The sequence below is a fragment of the Xenopus laevis genome, chromosome 8L (assembly GCF_017654675.1).
Source record: "Xenopus laevis strain J_2021 chromosome 8L, Xenopus_laevis_v10.1, whole genome shotgun sequence".
In the NCBI taxonomy this organism is placed as follows: Eukaryota; Metazoa; Chordata; class Amphibia; order Anura; family Pipidae; genus Xenopus; species Xenopus laevis.
In genome coordinates this window covers 131,161,143-131,180,633 of record NC_054385.1, presented here as the reverse complement: position 1 = coordinate 131,180,633, position 19,491 = coordinate 131,161,143, and the positions used below count along the sequence as shown (strand labels likewise).

Sequence of the window (19,491 nt, the reverse complement as noted above, 5' to 3'; positions counted from 1 at the left end):
TCAGTTTTAAAGGCTCTTGCACACAGGCAGTTTTTCCTGCACTCCCCTGCGTTGCGCTTTCTTTCATTCAGCCACAGGGGAGCGCAGGAGTAGACGCACTCAATTATTGTGAAGGGGGTTGTTCTTACACAGACGCATGTAAGCGCCAAACGCAGGTTGGGACGCAGCATGTTGCATTTCACCTGCGTTCAGCGCTTATATGCGTCTGTGTAAGAACAGCCCCCTTCACAATAATAAGTGCGTCTACTCCTGCGCTCCCCTGCGGCTGAACGGAAGGAAGTGCACAAACACCCGTGTGTAAGAGCCCTTAATCAGTTCAGTCTGCAGCATGCATATAAATGAATTGCTAATTAGCCGTGCAGGCTGTGGATTCCTTATGTGTTCGGTTTTAAAGGGATGAGGTGGCAACTGTAGTGCAGAGAATGACTGGCCCGGGTCTCAGGTAAGAGATTCTGATCACTGAGAGGTGCCCAACAAATCAGCAGCACCCAGTCATTATAATGACTTTCCTTTTGCCCCTAGTGCAGATTAGGGAGCCCTCCTGATAACAGAAGCACATGTATTTATTTGCTATTTTATGTTACAGAGATACAGCCTGTGAATAAGTCACACGTCCCACCGTTATGATTCCTATTACTGGAGAGTCTCCTCAGCTTTGGGCCTGTAAGACTTTATCTCCCGCTGTGATCCCTCCTTTCTCTGAGCTGACGCTTCTATGGCTGCTCCTGTTACTCTCAGCTTTGCTTCTGCCTCGGTATAAGGGTGTCTGCTTGTTGCTTTCTTCTACAGGAGGATCCTGCTGCCCCTGACTGCTGTCCCTCGGGGGGTCTGTCTTTCCGGAAGCCTGGAATGAAGAGCATTGATCTGCTATTTATGATTTAAATATCTGAAAGGTGCGGATTTGCGGGAGTCTGTTTGATAGGATAGTTCATCTTAACATTAACCTCGAGGATGGTTTATGCAGTAGTAATTGCTTTGCAGTTAGTCTTTGTTCTGTCATTTGTTGTGGTTGCTATGGTTATCATATAGGGATACTGTCATGGGAAAACACGTTTTTTTTCAGTTAATAGTGCTGCTCCAGCAGAATTCTGCACTGAAATCCATTTCTCAAAAGAGCAAACAGATTTTTTTATATTTAGTTTTCAAATCTGACATGGGGCTAGACATATTGTCAATTTCCCAGCTGCCCCAAGTCATGTGACTTGTGCTCTGATAAACTTCAGTCACTCTTTACTGCTGTACTGCAAGTTGGAGTGATATCACCCCCTCCCTTTCCCTCCAGCAGCCAAACAACAGAACAATGGGAAGGTAACCAGATAGCAGCTCCCTAACACAAGGTAACAACTGCCTGGTAGATCTAAGAACAACACTCAATAGTAAAATCCAGGTCCCACTGAGACACATTCAGTTACATTGAGTAGGAGAAACAACAGCCTGCCAGAAAGCAGTTCCATCCTAAAGTGCTGGCTCTTTCTGAAATCACATGACCAGGCAAAATGACCTGAGATGCACCTACACACCAATATTACAACTAAATACACTTGCTGGTTCAGGAATGACATTTTATATTGTACAGTGAATTATTTGCAGTGTAAACAGTGTAATTTTGACATAAAAACTACACCATAAAAATCATGACAGAATCCCTTTAATAACCAGGCAGAAGCCGGAATCAAAGCTGAACAGAAATATGGCTTGGGCAGAAGGATAAAATAAGAGCGGTTATGCTGGTGTTTTGGGTTTCCGGGTCAGTGACCCCAGAGCAGAAGTACAATTTCCAGCCACATGTTGGAGGGCTGCAGTTTGCTGATCTCTTTTACACTGAAAAGCCCTTTGTGCTAGGAATGGCATTCCTTATTCTTTAAAGGATAAATAAACCTTAAAAATAAGTGATGAGTGCTACTATATGATGATATCTGTATTCACTTCTGGTCTTGACCCTTCCATACCACATTGTGACTGAATGCTGTCTGGGTTAGGCTCTAATCATATTTGTATAATTTTATACTTTTTTATTTGAATGCTTTTTCTTGGATCTACTTTCTTTTTCTTTTCTTACATTATTCTTTCTATTCTCGTTGTTAATGCCAATAGAGATCTCTTCTTCTGTGTGTATCCGCACCTTGATCTACAGAATACTGTACCTACTTACTATGGGGAGCTTACTTTTCAGAGTGTGTATAAGGTCTAATACATATATACTGTGTTATTCTGTTTTTCAATGATAACCTCTAATAAAGAGAAGTTACAAAAAAAAATAAGTGATGAGGGGGCTATTCTAAGCACTTTTGTAACTAACATTCATTATTTATTTTGTTTTTATTCCAAGATATTAAGGGATACATGTACTGTTAATATGAATGAATTTTGTTACAACAGCGCCACCTGCTGGTCAGTTTCCCACCAGTCTGACCAGCAAGTAGTCAAGGAAGTTGTCAGGAGAAAGAAAGAGGTTGATGTTCTTCTGCTTAGGAAAGATGTGAGAAAGGTTTCTAATTTTATTCCTAAGCAGAAGAACATCAGTCTCTTTCTTTCTCCTGACAACTTCCTTGACTACTTGGTGGTCAGACTGATCAGAAACTGACCAGCAGGTGGCGCTGTTGTAACACAATTCATTCATATTAACAGTACATGTATCCCTTAATATCTTGGAATAAGAAGATATAAATAATGAATGTAAATTACAAAAGTGCTTAGAATAGCCCCCTCATCAATTTTACATTCACTTATTATAATGTTTTACTTATCCTTTAAGGCAAAGATTTCTGTTACCCCATTTTCTGCCCCATTGAGCGCATATTAACAGCAGGTAGGTGGATGTGAGTACCTTGCCCGAGATCTGAGGCTGGAGCCCATTGCAGGCATGGAGCAGCTCTTCCGAGTTCTGGATCCAATTAGTGAGGCGCTTTGAAGCCTCTGCAGAGCGGGACGTCAGACTCAACTTGGAGGGGGGGATTTTTGTTGGCAAATCCCAGGTCCCTAGAAAGGTCCCCCATGGGTTCTTCTGCAGAGGGGGGAAGTAAACTGTCAGTGTGAGAGTCGGTAAGTGGCAGTTAGGCTGTATTCCCTGTGTATCCTGTTGGTAGAGTCTGTCAGCTACTAAATCTATGCGCTGTTCTCTTTCCCATGGCCAGACAGGGCAGTAACTGAATGCTTCCATTGGTCTCTGAGTAGCATACATATAGCATACATTTTCATTTGGTGAAGTTTAATGAACAATGCTATGGGAGAAAAACTAGGGATGCACTGAATCCAGGATTCGGTTTGGGATTCGGCTTTTTTTCAGCAGGATTCGGATTTGGCCGAATCCTTGTGCATGGCCGAACCAAATTTGATTTTGCATATGCAAATTAGTTCTGGGAAAGGAAATGCCGTGACTTGTCCCCCCCCCTAATTTGCATATGCATCCTTGACACAGCACCCATCCCTACACAGCACCCATCCTTACACAGCACCCATACCTACACCTATCCCTACACAGCACCCATACCTTCACCCATTCCTACACAGCACCCATACCTACACCTATCCCTACACAGCACCCATACCTTCACCCATTCCTACACAGCACCCATACCTACACCCATCCCTACACAGCACCCATACCGTCACCCATCCCTACACAGCACCCATACCTACACCTATCCCTACACAGCACCCATACCTACACCTATCCCTACACAGCACCCATACCTTCACCCATTCCTACACAGCACCCATACCTACACTTATCCCTACACAGCACCCATACCCACACCCATCCCTACACAGCACCCATACCTTCAGCCATCCCTACACAGCACCCATACCTACACCCATCCCTACACAGCTCCCATACCTTCACCCATTCTTACACAGCACTGATCCCTACACCCATACCTACACAGCATATGCAAATTAGAATTCAGTTCGGTATTCGGACGAATCTTTCATCATGGATTTGGGGATTTGGCAGAATCCCAAAAAGTGGATTTGGTGCATCCCTAAAAAAAACCTCTGATCAGCTTTTCAGATGAAACTATGCCCTGGCCCCATTCCTGACCCTGGGAAAGAGAGCAGCCCAGAAACAGGAAGTACAGAGAATGGGAATTCTAAACATGGATACGTTGGGGGACATTGTGCTAGTTTGCTGGTCTCGATAAGATCACATGACTCTGTCACATGACAGTTGGTTGCAGTCAGGACAAAACTGTAGGCGTGAGTTGTTGATCCAGGTTCCTATGTGCCAGGCTGTACCATGATGCCAAATGGGGGGGGGGTGTGACTGACCTGTGAGCGGGGGACTCCAGCAAGCAAGTGGCCTCTCTCATTGGCTATGAACTGGGTGTAACCATCATGAGTGGAGGGGTGCTGAAATAGGAAGGGAATGTTAGTGCATATAATATGCCACGCTGGGTGCTCTATACATCAGACTGGCACAAGTACAGTGTATCACAGAAATAAAAGTATATACAGACAATACATGGGGGGAGGGGGAGTTTTCATGATGGTGGGAAGCTTCAGCTGTAAGGGGATTGTGGGAGCTGTAGTTCTACCACCTCTGAAGTGTCACAGTCAGTGTGTGGTTTCCCAGCTGTTGAGCTCATTCTGCGAGTCACACCTTGAGTGTAAGCTCACATGAGCAAGGACATAACAGCAACCCATTTGTTCCCTTTATTCTGAAACAGCTCCTGGATGATAGCACCCCCTACTGCTCAGCATCAGTACTTCTCATCTCCTTAGCATTCTCTATAGGGGGTACAGTACTTATCAGGGGTTGTATTGTCTCTATTAGACCCAAAGCTGGACCCTCATTTCTCAGGGGGATGTAGGAATGGGTGATGTGTAGGGATGGGTGATGTGTAGGGATGGGTGATGTGTAGGGATGGGTGATGTGTAGGGATGGGTGATGTGTAGGGATGGGTGATGTGTAGGGGTGGGTGATGTGTAGGGATGGGTGATGTGTAGGGATGGGTGATGTGTAGGGATGGGTGATGTGTAGGGGTGGGTGATGTGTAGAGATGGGTGATGTGTAGGGATGGGTGATGTGTAGGGATGGGTGATGTGTAGGGATGGGTGATGTGTAGGGATGGGTGATGTGTAGGGATGGGTGATGTGTAGGGATGGGTGATGTGTAGAGATGGGTGATGTGTAGGGATGGGTGATGTGTAGGGATGGGTGATGTGTAGGGATGGGTGATGTGTAGGGATGGGTGATGTGTAGGGATGGGTGATGTGTAGGGGTGGGTGATGTGTAGGGATGGGTGATGTGTAGGGATGGGTGATGTGTAGGGATGGGTGATGTGTAGGGGTGGGTGATGTGTAGGGATGGGTGATGTGTAGGGGTGGGTGATGTGTAGGGGTGGGTGATGTGTAGAGGTGGGTGATGTGTAGGGGTGGGTGATGTGTAGGGGTGGGTGATGTGTAGGGGTGGGTGATGTGTAGGGATGGGTGATGTGTAGGGATGGGTGATGTGTAGGGGTGGGTGATGTGTAGGGGTGGGTGATGTGTAGAGGTGGGTGATGTGTAGGGGTGGGTGATGTGTAGGGGTGGGTGATGTGTAGGGGTGGGTGATGTGTAGGGGTGGGTGATGTGTAGGGGTGGGTGATGTGTAGGGGTGGGTGATGTGTAGGGGTGGGTGATGTGTAGGGATGGGTGATGTGTAGGGATGGGTGATGTGTAGGGATGGGTGATGTGTAGGGGTGGGTGATGTGTAGGGGTGGGTGATGTGTAGGGGTGGGTGATGCTTTCAGTTTAACCCCTCCCATTCTTACCTGTTTGAAATCTTTGGGAATACTCCAGCAGTGAAGTTGTTTGGGAGTGAAGGCGCTCTGGTACTGCGGGAGGGAAACACAGAGAAGAGAGTGACGTCATTTCTCATTTGTCTGTGAGCTGATTGGTGGGCAGCACAGGGCTGTGTATAGATATATAAATATATAGGTAAGTAAGTAAGTCAGTAAGTAGAGAAATACCTGGTTAGCGCTGTAGTGAGTGGCCATGATGTACCGCAGCCCGGGATTGTGTATAGTGTATCCTAGCAACAGTATTCTGTGGAGACAGGGCGATAAGAGCCAATCAGTGTCAGTAAGTAGTACAGGACACGCCCACACGCAGGAGCAGGTCACGTGACAGTGCCAGACAGCGCGGTGGTGGCTTTGCTGCGCCTCCTGTTGAGCGGGGAGAGCAGAGCATTATGGGAAGTGTGTCGGATTAGTAACGTACAGAGTAGGAATCAACGGGAGTGACACGGTGTAATGACAGTGAGACAATGAGCTGTGCTGGGAAATGAACCATCTGCTGCGCCTCACAGTGTAGCGATGTGATATGTGCTGCCCCCTAGTGGCCACTGTGTGTAACACTCATCAATTACCTGTGAGTCACATGATCTAGTGGCCACTGTGTGTAACACAATTACCTGTGAGTCACATGATCTAGTGGCCACTGTAACACAATTACCTGTGAGTCACATGATCTAGTGGCCACTGTGTGTAACACAATTACCTGTGAGTCACATGATCTAGTGGCCACTGTGTGTAACACCCATTAATTACCTGTGAGTCACATGATCTAGTGGCCACTGTGTGTAACACAATTACCTGTGAGTCACATGATCTAGTGGCCACTGTGTGTAACACAATTACCTGTGAGTCACATGATCTAGTGGCCACTGTGTGTAACACAATTACCTGTGAGTCACATACACGGGGCCCAGGTGTCAGCAGCGGAGGGAGACTGGGGTTCTGATCAGCCCAGTGACTAACCCCAATAGTCCCGAACACTCGCCTCTCCTGATCTATAAACCCACGTGTCACTCACTGTTGCTTGAGGCTAAAGCCCAGCTCACACCAGTAGCAGAGGAGTCTGTGTTTTTGTCTGAAGCCTAAATCTCATTCCCACCAGTAATGGAGCAGGAAATAAAGCTCAGCTCTCCCCAAACTGCCACGTTATTTACACAGTCTGTGATTAGAGGAGTGAGTGTGGGAGAGACAGAGTGTGTGTATATATATATATTATATATCAGCAGCTTATTTGTCTCACTTATCTCTCATCTATATCCACATCTATCTCTCTTTCTCTATCCCTCTATCTATAACCATCCACCTGTCTCTCTCTCTCTCTCTCCCCCATATCTCTATCATATCTCTGCCCATCTACAGTAGAACCCCAACTTTACATCCTCAGATTTTAAGTTTTCCCTCATTTTAATGTTGTTTTGTGGTCCCACCCATATATTATGCACAATACATTTCCCTGGATTTCACACCATTTTTTTCTGGTCCTCTGAAAAACTAAAAATGGGGGTTATACTGTATTTATCCAACTCTATCCACATCTCTCTATCTATCCACCCCTCTCTATATATCCATCTCTCTAGCCATCCATCCCTTTCTCTCTCCATCTCTTTCTCTCTCCATATCTATCTCTATATATCCATATCTATCCATCCATCTCTCTCTCTCTCTCTCTCTCTCTATAACCATCTATCTATCTATCCCAGAGCCAGCATAGAGCCATAGTCACAGCCGTGCCAGTATCACAGCACTTCCATCTACTCACTAAACTGTGTATGTTACTGTATGGCAGCTCCCACTTGTGTAGGTAGAAATATAGTAGAATATACATGAAATGCAACCCTCACCCACCCCCACTGAAGATTTGGCACCAATGAGCAGGAGGCTGAATAGTCTAATAGCCCCTCCCCCCATATACAAATTCATTAAAAAGTGTCAAGTCAGTAAGATGAAATGGTTTTGTCAATATATTTCTTACTCCACAAAATACACGTTGGTGATGGATCATGTTGCCTGGGAATGTGAGTAATCCCCCCCGTATAGACTGTAACATAACGGGATACACAGGGAGGGGGCAGAATTAGAAGTGTGAGCCGGCCCAGTCCTTTAAAGGAAAACTATACCCCCAAAATGAATACTTAAGCAACAGATAGTTTATATCAAATTGAATGACATATTAAAGAATCTTACCAAACTGGAATATATATTTACATAAATATTGCCCTTTTACATCTCTTGCCTTGAACCACCATTTCGTGACTCTATCTGTGCTGCCTCAGAGATCACCTGACCAGAAATACTACAACACTAACTGTAACAGAAAGAGATCACCTGACCAGAAATACTGCAGCTCTAACTGTAACAGGAAGAGATCACCTGACCAGAAATACTACAGCTCTAACTGTAACAGGAAGAGATCACCTGACCAGAAATACTACAGCTCTAACTGTAACAGGAAGAGATCACCTGACCAGAAATACTGCAGCTCTAACTGTAACAGGAAGAGATCACCTGACCAGAAATACTACAACACTAACTGTAACAGGAAGAAGTGAGGAAGCAAAAGGCAGAACTCTGTCTGTTAATTGGCTCATGTGACCTTCCATGTGGTTTGTATGTGTGCACAGTGAATCTTACGATCTCAGGGGGCGGCCCTTATTTTTTAAAATGGCAATTTTCTATTTATGATTACCCAATGGCACATACCAAAAAAGTATATTATTATGATAATGGTTCATTTACATGAAGCAGGGTTTTACACATGAGCTGTTTTATGCAATATCTTTTTATAAGAGACCTACATTGTTTGGGGGGTATAGTTTTCTTTTAACAGCGAAATCCAATGGGAATATAATTTAATAGGAAGAGTCCCCCTCTGATGCAGCAAAGAGCAGTTGGTTTCCTCTCGTGGGTCGGTGTTTGTCAGTCAGTAAAGTCCAAGTAAAAACACGAGTTGTGCGTTCGGGAGGGAAGGGGTTACAGGTTGAGCAGCTTCTCGTTCAGAGCGATCTGGGACTGCGTCAGGTTGGCCAGGTAAGTGACCATCAGAAGATCCTGAATAGGAACAAAGGAAACAATAAAAAGCAGAAGAGACTGTTCTAATAGCCAGTTACAGTCTGTATAATGGAGCCTGCAGTGCATTGTGGGAATGTTCTGATACGAATACGAGGGTCCGATGCACTTACATTAATGTTGCTGTTCAACATGGACTCAAAGTCTTCCGGCTCAATCTTGGGCACCTGATTCACCAGATCCATCAGGAAGCGCCCGACTGTGTTGTCTGCCGTCACCTTCCCCGACTTCCAAAAGACACAAACATGTAACAACAAGGGGTTAAAGGGGTGGTTCACTTTTAAATTAACTGTTGGTATGACATAGAGATTGATATTCTGAGACAATTGGGTTTCATTTTTTATTATTTGTGGTTTTTGAGTTTAGCTTTTTATTCAGCAGCTCTCCAGTTTGTTATTTCAGAAATCTGGTTGCTAGGGTCCAAAGTCCCCTAGCAACCATGCATTGATATGAATAAGAGACTGGAATATGAACAGGAGAGGCCTGAATAGAAAAAGGAGAAATAAAAAGTAACAATAACAGGAAATTGTTTTTACTTACCGTAATTTCTGTTTCCTAGTCACCCCTGGCCAGCATTCACCAATGGGTTAACCTCCCTCCAGACCAATGGACAGGACCTCCCCCTAGCAAGTTAAAAATGAGAGCCCCACCCATACTCACTTGTCTTAGTCTAAAGCCTGACATTTAGGGCGGGTAATTCCCTGGTGAATGCTGCCATGGAAGGTGACCAGGAAACAGAAATTACGGTAAGTAAAAACAATTTCCTGTTTTCCTAGTCACCCCTGGCCAGCATTCACCAATGGGACTTCCAAAGCTACGAAAAAAGGGAGGGATACACAATATTGCATAATGAAAGAAAAATATGCTTTATTCAGCAATGTATAACTGACTGCAAGACTTTCCTCCCAAATTTAGCTTCTTGGGAGGCAAGGACATCTAGTCTATAGTGCTTAATGAATGTGTTGACCGATGACCATCTTGCTGCTCTACAAATCGCTTCTGGCGATGCTTTCGCTTCCATCGCCCATGAACTCGCCAACGCTCTGGTGGAATGGGCTTTTAACCCTTGGGGAACCTTCCTGCCTGCTATATTGTAGGTTTTCGCAATTGCCGACACAATCCAAGAGCTTAAAAGTCTTTTTGGAAGGAGCTTGTCCTTTCCTGAAACCACAGGGAATCACAAACAGATGGTCTGACTTTCTGAATATCTTAGACCTCTCCAGGTAAATTCCAATGGCTCTGACCAGATCCAATGTGTGCCAATATCTTTCTCTGTCCGACTTTGGAGATGGACAAAAAGATGGTAGAACTATTTCTAATTCCATATGGAATTTTGATACAACTTTTGGTAGAAATTTGAACGCAGGTCGAAGCACAACTTTATCTTTGAAGATTACCGTATACGGCTCTAAAGCAGACAATGCAGCCAACTCTCCGACCCTGCATGCTGATGTAACCGCCACCAGTAGTATAACTTTTAAGGTAAGGTTCCATAAAGAAGCCTTTTCCAATGGTTCAAAGGGAGCTTTTGTGAGAACATCCAAAACAAAAGGTAAGTCCCAAGGCGGTGCAATTTTCTTTATACATGGTTTTACTCTTACAAAAGCATCAAAAAATCTTCGGACTAATGAATCCGATGCCCAACTTACTCCTGTCAAAGCTGAAATGGCTGACACTTGTACTCTTAGTGTACTCATTTGGAGGCCCTACTCATAGCCTGAGAACAGAAAATCGACCAGCAACAGAGCTGTCGGAGACCTTGGGTCTTGGTTTTTTAGGGTTACAAATTGCACAAATCTGTCCCAGACTTTATAGTACTGAGATGAAGTGGAATACTTCCTTGACTTTAGGAGAAAATCCACAATCTCTTGCTTGAACCCTTGGTTTTTTAACCTCTCCCTTTCAACCTCCATGCCATCAAGGACAGGGGGTCCTTCTCTTGGTAAAGGAACATTCCCTGGGACAACCAACCTGGGAACTTCAAAATCTTCTTGGGACCCTCTAAGGTAAGTTTGCGAAGCAGAGGAAACCAAGGCCTTCTTGGCCAAAAGGGAATCAGTACTATAGCATCGACTGCTTCCCGATCCACTTTCTTCAATACTTTCCAAATAAGAGGAATTGGGGGAAATACATACACGAGTCCTCTGGACCAATCCTGATTTAGACCGTCTGTAGCCAGAGCCTCTTCGCAGGGATACCTTGCGTAGAATTTTTCGCATTTCCTGTTTTGGACTGAAGCCATAGCGTCTATATCTGGCATGCCCCATGCGTTTGCCAATTCCTGAAAGATGTTCTCGTGAAGACTCCACTCTCCTGGGTCTAAAGTGACTCGACTTAAAAAGTCTGCTCTTACATTTTCTGTTCCTGGCAAGTGTATTGCTGAAAGATTCTCCAGCCATCTTTCTGCCCACTGGAAAATCGGAACGGCTTCTTTTAACAATGTCATACTTCTGGTGCCTCCTTGCTTCTGAACATAGGCGACTGCTGTGACATTGTCTGACATGACTCTTACACTCTTTCCTCTTAGAACATCTGAAAGAGCAACTAGAGCCTTTCCTATTGCCCTTAGCTCGAGAACATTCGAAGGTGTCTGTTTCATATCCCATGACCCTTGAGCGAAATGTTCCCCAAAATGGGCTCCCCAGCCGGAACCTGACGCGTCTGTTGTCAGTATCGCCCATGCGGGTTCCTCCAGCTGTGTTCCTTTCCTTAAATTTTCTCTTACGCACCACCAATCTAGGCTGTGTCTTACCTCTTGCGGCAACCTTAGTGTCTTGTGCATATTTAGCTCTGGACATCTTACTTTCCTTAATAGGAAATTTTGAAGATCTCTCATGTGCCATCTTGACCATTTTACTACTTGTATTGTTGAGGACATCAGACCCAGAATTTTCAGACAGTGATGCACTGTCACTGACGCACGGCTTCCGAAGTCTTCTATTGCCTGCGGAATTTTTTGCTGTTTCGGGATTGGAAGACTTACCAAGTTTTCCTCTGTCTGGAAATATGCTCCCAGAAAATGAAGTGACTTGGATGGGATTAGCTGGCTCTTGTCTCGGTTGACAATCCATCCATATGTTTTCAGAACTTCCAATACTCTGTTTGTATGTCGTTCTGCCTCTTCTCTTGACCTTGCAGCCACCAGGATGTCGTCTAGGTAATGAAAGGTTGCTATTCCTTCCTTTCTCAATTCTGCTATTATGGTAATGAGGACCTTTGTAAAAACTCTTGGGGATTGTGATAACCCGAACGGGAGACACCTGAATTGTACATGAATTTCCCCTACTGCAAAACGTAGATACTTCCTGTGATCCTGGAAAATTGGTACGTGGAAATATGCATCCTTTAGGTCTATGTTCGTTAACCAATCTCCGATTGAGATGGCCTGAATGATGGATGCTAAGGACTCCATCTTGAACTTTTTCTTTACTAAGAATTTGTTTAGTTTTCTCAAGTCTAATACCGGTCTTAAAGCGCCGGATGCTTTTTTCACCAAGAAAAGCCTTGAATAAAATCCTTTTCCTCTTTCTTGAGACGGAACTTCTTCTATGGCCCTCGAGATGAGAAGCTGATTCATATACTCCTGAATCAAACTTTGACTCTCTTCTTTGTTCCGGAATGACAAAATTAAAAAATAATCCCTCCTTGGGATAGTTTCGAACTCCAAACGAAAACCTTCTTGAATGATCTTGGAAACCCATCGGTCCTGTATCGTTCTGGCCCAGACTTGAGCAAACAGATTTAATCTGCCTCCTACTTCTGCCTGAGCCAAAGTACCCTCATTGCTGCTGAGCTGTAGAAGAGGAGGAAGAGAAAAAACTTGATCTCTTCATATTCCCCCTGGAGCCAGGCCGCCCCGATCTCCAGGATGAGGTCTCGTGTACTCCTTCCCAGGTCTATATTGCCTTGAAGATTTAAAAGGCCTGTCTTTGTCTCTGGCATATGATGTATCATACCTGCCTCTTTTACTTCTCCTCTCCTGAGGAAGGAATACACTTTTTCCACCGGAGACCTTTTTGATAATGGCGTCTAGCTTTTCACCGAAAAGCATATCCCCTTCAAAAGGAAGCTGACATAAGTTTGTCTTCGAGGCTGCATCCGCTGCCCAAGGCTTCAGCCACAATGCCCTCCTTGCTGCAACTGAAAGTGCCATGGATCTGGCCATAAAATGCACCAAGTCAACTGATGCTTCTGACATAAAGTCAATCGCTGCCTTACAGTCTGCCAGCATCTCCAATAGTTTAGGTCTTTTAACGTTAGAGGAAATTGCTTCCTCGATATTTAGGAGCCAAACCTTAACTGCTCTAGAAACAGAAGTTAGTGCTACAGCTGGCCTGCATGCTGCTCCTGCAGCCGCAAATGACTTCTTTAAATTAAATTCCATTTTTTTATCCATAGGCTCTCTGAAAACCGCTGCATCATCTACAGGTAATGTTGTTTTCTTAGCAAGCCTGACCACGGCTGCGTCTACTTTGGGAGGGACATCCCAAAATTTTGCCTCATCATCATCAAAAGGATACTTCTTTTGGAACTTTCCAGCCGTCTGTGGCCTTTTCTCTGTCTTCTTCCATTCTGTAGCTATTATTTCTTTAATAGAGGCATGCACTGGAAAGCACAAAGATCTTTTCTTCAAAGAAGGAAAAAATTTATCAGCTGAAGATAATTTAGACGGCTCTGTAGGAAATGTCAAAGTTTGACGAACTGCCTTAATTAGTGGCTCCACAATGGACACATCAAAATTTGACTCATCTTCTGAGTCAATCTCCCCTTCTTCTGAGCCTAATGGAGAATGAAAGACTGAAACATCTGAAAGCTCCCCTTCAGAAACTTCCGACAGTGAGTCTGTCTGTCTTGAATATGCATGCCTTGGCCTTTTCCTGGAACTAGCCACTTCTTGAAAACCCTGCACCACTGCTTGTTTTATAACAGCTGCTAAGGAATCCGTAAACGCTTGATTTTCCTGAGAACCTGAGGGTGTTCGAACTTCCTGAGCCTGTGACGTGGAAGTCTTCTCGGGTGTTTTATCTTTCTTCTCTGTGGCAGGAAGGCTGCATAAAACAATAAACAAGATTAAATAATAACCTTTAGTTGCCCCCTTTTTTTTTTTTTTTTTATCCAGGTACCATCTAACCTTTTCCCCTTGGGGTGAGGTGTCTTGCCCGGTACACCAGAATCCATGTTCAGCTATCCCCTGGAATGTAACACACAGTGACAGGATTGCAGCATACAAACAAATGGAAGCAACAGGAAGTAATGATCTCCTTAAATAGCCACAAGTGTACAAGCATGAAATAACTTTACCATATCTGTAGAGGTTATAACTTGAAACCATGCCTGTTCCAGGGTTGCACGCCATACCTAAAAGATTTTGGCGCCAAAGGAAACACTTCCGTGTTTCAACGAAATGCTGCGACATAGACGCCTTGCCAATAACCAAAATGGCGTCCTCCATACTTCCGGTTTTAAAAATAGCGTAGAATCGCTCCTCTCGCACATCCCGCGTCTCAGGATGACCGAGCGACCCTGCCTACCTTACTATGTGACCACCGTCAACCGTCTGAAGCCGTTCCTTTGGAATGCACCGACTCCTCTGATGGTAACGCTCGCAGGACGGAACGATGACGTCACTTCCGGTTCCGCGCTCACAGTCAGAGACAACTCGCGCATTAGGTCTGCAGCATCGCCTCCCTAACCCGCTCAGCGGGAGGTACGGCTTGGCCATATGGCAAATCTCACCACCCGGCCTTCCTTAACTAACCCCTCATAGGGGAGTATTCGGACCTCCAGCAATGCAGTGGCTTAAGGGAGCGCACCAAACCCTACATGCTGGGAACTCCACAGGGACCTTAGCCCTCTGTTATTTCCATCCATCGGCCTCTGGACAGGACGAAAAAAAGACAAGTGAGTATGGGTGGGGCTCTCATTTTTAACTTGCTAGGGGGAGGTCCTGTCCATTGGTCTGGAGGGAGGTTAACCCATTGGTGAATGCTGGCCAGGGGTGACTAGGAAAGATTTGTAGTCTTACAGAGCATTTGTTTCTTACATGGGTCAGTGACCCCCATTTGAAAGCTGGAAACAGTCAGAAGAAAGCAAATAATTGAAAAACTATAAAGCGGCACTCACCAGCACATCCTCGGCATACTGCAACACGGTGCTCAGCGAGTCCTGTAGTCTGTTAGCAGCCGCCCCCACCTGCTGGAGGTCACTGGTGAGTCCAATGGAGCGGGTGGGGTTGGAGCTGGTTTTTGTGATCAGATCCACTTTGAAAAGATATATATATATATATATATATATATAAAAAATAATACGCAAAAGCCATGAATATCTTGTAAATTATATCCTTAAACGGTGACTAGTGATGTCATCAGTGGTAAATGGGGAGTTCTGATGTCATTTGAGTCACATGACTCCCCAAAACTTGTGTGTTATAATAAAGTACCACCTGTTGCAAAATATGAGGATATCAGAAGTTACCTCAGAGTTCCATGACCTGTACAAAAACACTCGGCCTTGTACTTTTATATGGTCATGAAACTCCTCCGTGACTGATAATATCCTTATAATTTACAAGAGGGGGTACTTTATTCACTACATATTCTGCATTGTTTCTGAAATAATCAAGTTTATGTTCACTATTCCTCTCTCAGCATCTGTTTCTCTTCATTCTCTCTTCATGCAGCAGTTGGGTGTCAGATATTCACTGACAGTTACATCCAATATATCTTATAGGGGGGCTCCTTTTGCCTAGAAGATGTATTAGAGCTCACTCTATTAAACTCACCAGACATCATGTCTCTCTACATGCAGGATTTGTGCAAAAGGCAGTTATTTTGTTAGATTTTGTTTGTACTGGAATCAGTTATTTGAGTGAGCTCTAATACATCTTCTAGGCAAAAGCAGCCCCTCTATAAGATATATTGGATCTAACTGTCAGTGAATATCTGACACCCAACTGCTGCATGAAGAGAGAATGAAGAGAAACAGATGCTGAGAGAGGAATAGTGAATATAAACTTGATTATTTTAGAAACAATACAGAATTTTTAATTGATTGTATTTAGAAAGTTTCTTATTTCAGTATGATGAAGCTTGTATTACATTTTATTTTTTGCGATAGTTCCCCTTTAATAAATCTACAAGCTCTGTCCTGGACTTGGAACCACTGGAGGTGCCAGAGAGCTGGACCAGAACACACGGCTGTCCATGAACTTGTTATTGGCTGGAGCTGTGGGCGGGGCTCTGAAACCAGATTCTGTGTGTTCCTGCAGCAGGGGGGCTGCTTATCTCCATTGACAAGTGACTACTTTTAACCAATAGCAGTACAGTATCCCTGTAGCAGCAATCCCTTGCCCCGCCCCCATCCGTTCTCACCTCCTATCCGCTCTGTATCGTAGTAGACGTACTTCACAGTCAGAGGGGTGAACATGACGCCCATAGTTTTACCGGGGACGCCCATCGGGGTGCTGCAAGAAAGAGGGACATGACATTCAGCCAATAGAAGATCAATATATAGGAAGGCGGGGCCTGCGGATCCCTGTACCTGATATAGGCCTTTATATTCATGCGGCTGCCCTGCAGACTGGTATCCAGAGTCATGTGAATGGGATTGGTGGCCTCGCGGCTGTAATACTCGTGGATGAGAACCGAGTGCTCTGTGATGTCATTTCCTGTGGCGTACCTGCAACGTAGAACATACACTTCAGATTAGGTACCAGCAGCTGGGTGTATCTGCTCCCTAATATCAACTTTAAAGGGACACCGAAATTACGGGTTGAATTCTCCTTTAAGTCTATTAGAAAATCATGTAAACATGTAATAAACCCAATAGGCTGGTTTTGCTTCCAAAAAAGGACTAATAATATCTAGGTTGGGATCAAGTACAAGTTACAGGAATGGGACCTGTTATCCAGAATTCTCAGGACCTGGGGTTTTCCAGATAACAGATCTTTCTGTAACTTGGATCTTCATACTTTAAGTCTACTAGAAAATCATATAAACATTAAATAAAGCCAACAGGCTGGTTTTGCCTCCAATAAGAATTAATTATATCTTAGTTGGGATCAAGTACAAGCGACTGTTTTATTATTACACAGAAAAAGGAAATTGTTTTTAAATATTCAGATAACATGGAGTGTATGGGAGAAGGCCTTCCCGTAATTCAGAGCTTTCTGGATAACAGATCCCATACCTGTACGTATGTATGTATGTATGAAGATGGCTCTATTCTAGGGGCCGAAACATTGAATAAAACAAACCTTTTTTGTAAATTGAGAAAATATATTTCAGAATATATTCTGGGAGCATAAGATCAGGAAGTCATTCCCCCTATCAGACTTCCTGTCTGGAAGATATAAGGGGAAGGAAACCTAGTCAGCGCAAACCCCCCACCCCCCCTCCCGTTTGTTGCCCCCCCTCCCTCCTCCCCCCTGGCCTACCCGTCCCACTGGGCAAATTCCCCTAACTTGTTACTTACCCTTCTGCGCAGGTCCAGTCCAGGGAGTTCACAGACGACATCTTCTTCCACGCGATTTGCTTCCTGCTGTGAACAGCGTTTTCGCGCATGCGCAGTAGGATCATTTTGCCGGTACGGATCTACTGCGCATGCGCCAAAAGTCACGCGCAGTAGATCGTACCGGCGAAATGATCCTACTGCGCATGCGCCGTTCACAGCAGGAAGAAGATCGCGTGAAAGAAGATGTCGTTGGTGAACTCCCTGGACTGGACCTGCGCAGAAGGGTAAGTAACAAGTTAGGGGCATTTGCCCAGTGGGACGGGTAGGCCAGGGGGGAGGAGGGAGGGTGGGGTTTGCGCCAACTAGGTTTCCTTCCCCTTTAAGGAGCAACACTGGGGCTTTTAATTACAGAAATGGAAAACGTTAGTAGTAAAAACCCAAAAATACCCCTAAAAGTATTTGGAATACCTAACCAATGAGTGGGGTTAATCCGTACCCATCCCCAGCTCCATGGCTACAGTTAACCCTATGAGCGTAATGGGACAGAAGCCCAACATGTCAATCACAATGGAGCTGGTGTATCTGGGGGCATCTGGGTGGGAACTACTTTCCCTACAAAGGGGCACTAAGTACTTACCAGCCCACAATCTGCTCAGTGGAGGTCACTTTCTTATGCAGCTCATACATGTTCTTGGCAAACTCCATGTCGACGGCCACCTGATGTAATAATAGAGAAGAAACGAGACTCACTCTCACACAGGTTATAGCAAGTCCTGGGGGGAACGCACCCAAAATCTGAGCAAGATTTCTTTCTATACATTCCTTACACCCAATCGTTTTTATAAGCGGCTGTAAAAGCAGGATCTGTGTCGGTTTCTATTTTCTGCACTGCTGGTTCTAACCCTTAAAACAACGTAGCAGAGCCAATTAATTAAAGAGGTGGTTCACCTTTAAAGTAATTTTTAGTATGTTATAGAACAAACAATTCCAAGCAACTTTCCAATTGGTTTTATTTATTTTTTTATAGTTTTATAGTTATTCGTCTTTTTCTTCTGATTCTTTGCAGCTTTCAAACGGGCGTCGCTGACCCCTTCTAAAAAAAAAACCCAAAATGCTCTGTAAGGCTACAAATGTATTGTTACTTTTTACTATTGATCCTTCTATTCAGACTCTCTCGAAATTCATATTTCAGTCTCTTATTCAAGTCAGTGCATGGTTGCTAAGGGAATTTGGATCCTAGCAATCAGATTGCAAACTGGAGAGCTGCCGAATAAAAAGATAAACAACTCAAAAACCTTCAATAATAACAATTGCAAATTGTCTCAGAATACCCCTCTCTACATAATACTTAAAGTTATCTCAAAAGGTGAACAACCCCTTTAAGATAACTTTTAGTATGTTACAGAATGGGAAATTCTAAGCAGCTTGATTGTTTTTAATAGTTTCTTAATTATTTGCCTTCTTCTTCAAACTCTTTCCAGTCTTCAAATGGGGGTCACTGACCCTATATAAAAAAACAAAAACAAATGCTCCATAAGGCTACACATATATTGTTATGGTTACTCGTCTTTCTATTTAGTCCCTGTCCTTTTTATATCAATGCATGGTTTCTAGGGGCATTTGGACCTTAGCAACCAGACTGCTGAAATGATAAACTGGAGAGCTGCTGAATAAAAAGTTAAATAACTCAACTAGAGACAGTGGTATGATTGGGTCAATACCCTAGAATGACCCCCAGACTAGCAAGGATGATTCCGCTTAATATATATACTGATAGAATAAATAAAGGTAGACCAATTGGTTGTGTAATGTTTAATATATATATATATATATATATATATATATATATATATATATATATATATATATATTATGTGATTTTACTTAAAAATGGATAACATTTTGACAATAACATCACTGTCAATTGTGAAAGGGACACGGTGTGTACCCATAACATTCAATGGATGTGAATATGGTTTTATATAATAAAAATGTAAGTTAAAAAAAAAATAATTAAAAAGCCAAATAAGTCAAAAAAGCACAAATAATAAAAAATGAAAACCAATTGCAAACGGTCTCAGAATATCCCTCTCTACGTCCTACTAAGAGTTAATTTAAAGGTGAACACTCCCTTTAAGCAAGTGGTTGTGGACTGTATAAAAGACAGACAGAAGGAGAGTCAGGAGACATTCCACATA

The 19,491-nt window shown here is 43.9% G+C and overlaps 2 protein-coding genes across 3 annotated transcripts in view; both read right to left on the bottom strand.

Moving 5' to 3' along the window:
- Nucleotides 1–545: 545 nt before the first annotated feature.
- cfap126.L (cilia and flagella associated protein 126 L homeolog) lies at nucleotides 546–8,654 on the bottom strand. 2 transcript variants are annotated; one of them, XM_041572159.1, is made up of 6 exons: nucleotides 8,572–8,654; nucleotides 5,951–6,026; nucleotides 5,753–5,815; nucleotides 4,270–4,350; nucleotides 2,828–3,004; nucleotides 546–844 (listed from the first exon to the last, which is right to left on the bottom strand). In XM_041572159.1, the coding sequence occupies exons 2-6, from the start codon at nucleotides 5,975–5,977 to the stop codon at nucleotides 650–652; spliced, it is 543 nt and encodes a 180-aa protein (XP_041428093.1). In that variant the 5' UTR covers nucleotides 5,978–6,026; nucleotides 8,572–8,654; the 3' UTR covers nucleotides 546–649.
- Nucleotides 8,538–19,491, bottom strand: part of LOC108699158 (eukaryotic translation initiation factor 3 subunit F) — an 11,612-nt gene continuing 658 nt past the window's right edge. Inside the window, exons 3-8 of the mRNA XM_041573718.1 lie at nucleotides 17,931–18,010; nucleotides 16,382–16,519; nucleotides 16,213–16,304; nucleotides 14,966–15,102; nucleotides 8,956–9,069; nucleotides 8,538–8,824 (exon numbers count right to left, since the gene is read on the bottom strand). Coding sequence (XP_041429652.1) covers nucleotides 8,747–8,824; nucleotides 8,956–9,069; nucleotides 14,966–15,102; nucleotides 16,213–16,304; nucleotides 16,382–16,519; nucleotides 17,931–18,010 — 639 coding nt within the window. The 3' untranslated portion in view covers nucleotides 8,538–8,746. The remainder of the gene's footprint in view (nucleotides 8,825–8,955; nucleotides 9,070–14,965; nucleotides 15,103–16,212; nucleotides 16,305–16,381; nucleotides 16,520–17,930; nucleotides 18,011–19,491) is intronic.

Bases quoted from the DNA above. Each gene is read 5' to 3' on its own strand.
- cfap126.L (XM_041572159.1), bottom strand. From the start codon at position 5,977: ATGGCCACTCACTACAGCGCTAACCAG. The intron at 3,005-4,269 runs GTCAGTCACACC...CCCCCTCTGCAG, and splicing joins CTGGAGTCCCCCGCTCACAG to AAGAACCCATGGGGGACCTT. The intron at 845-2,827 runs GTACTCACATCC...TCTTCATTCCAG, and splicing joins AGCCTCAGATCTCGGGCAAG to GCTTCCGGAAAGACAGACCC.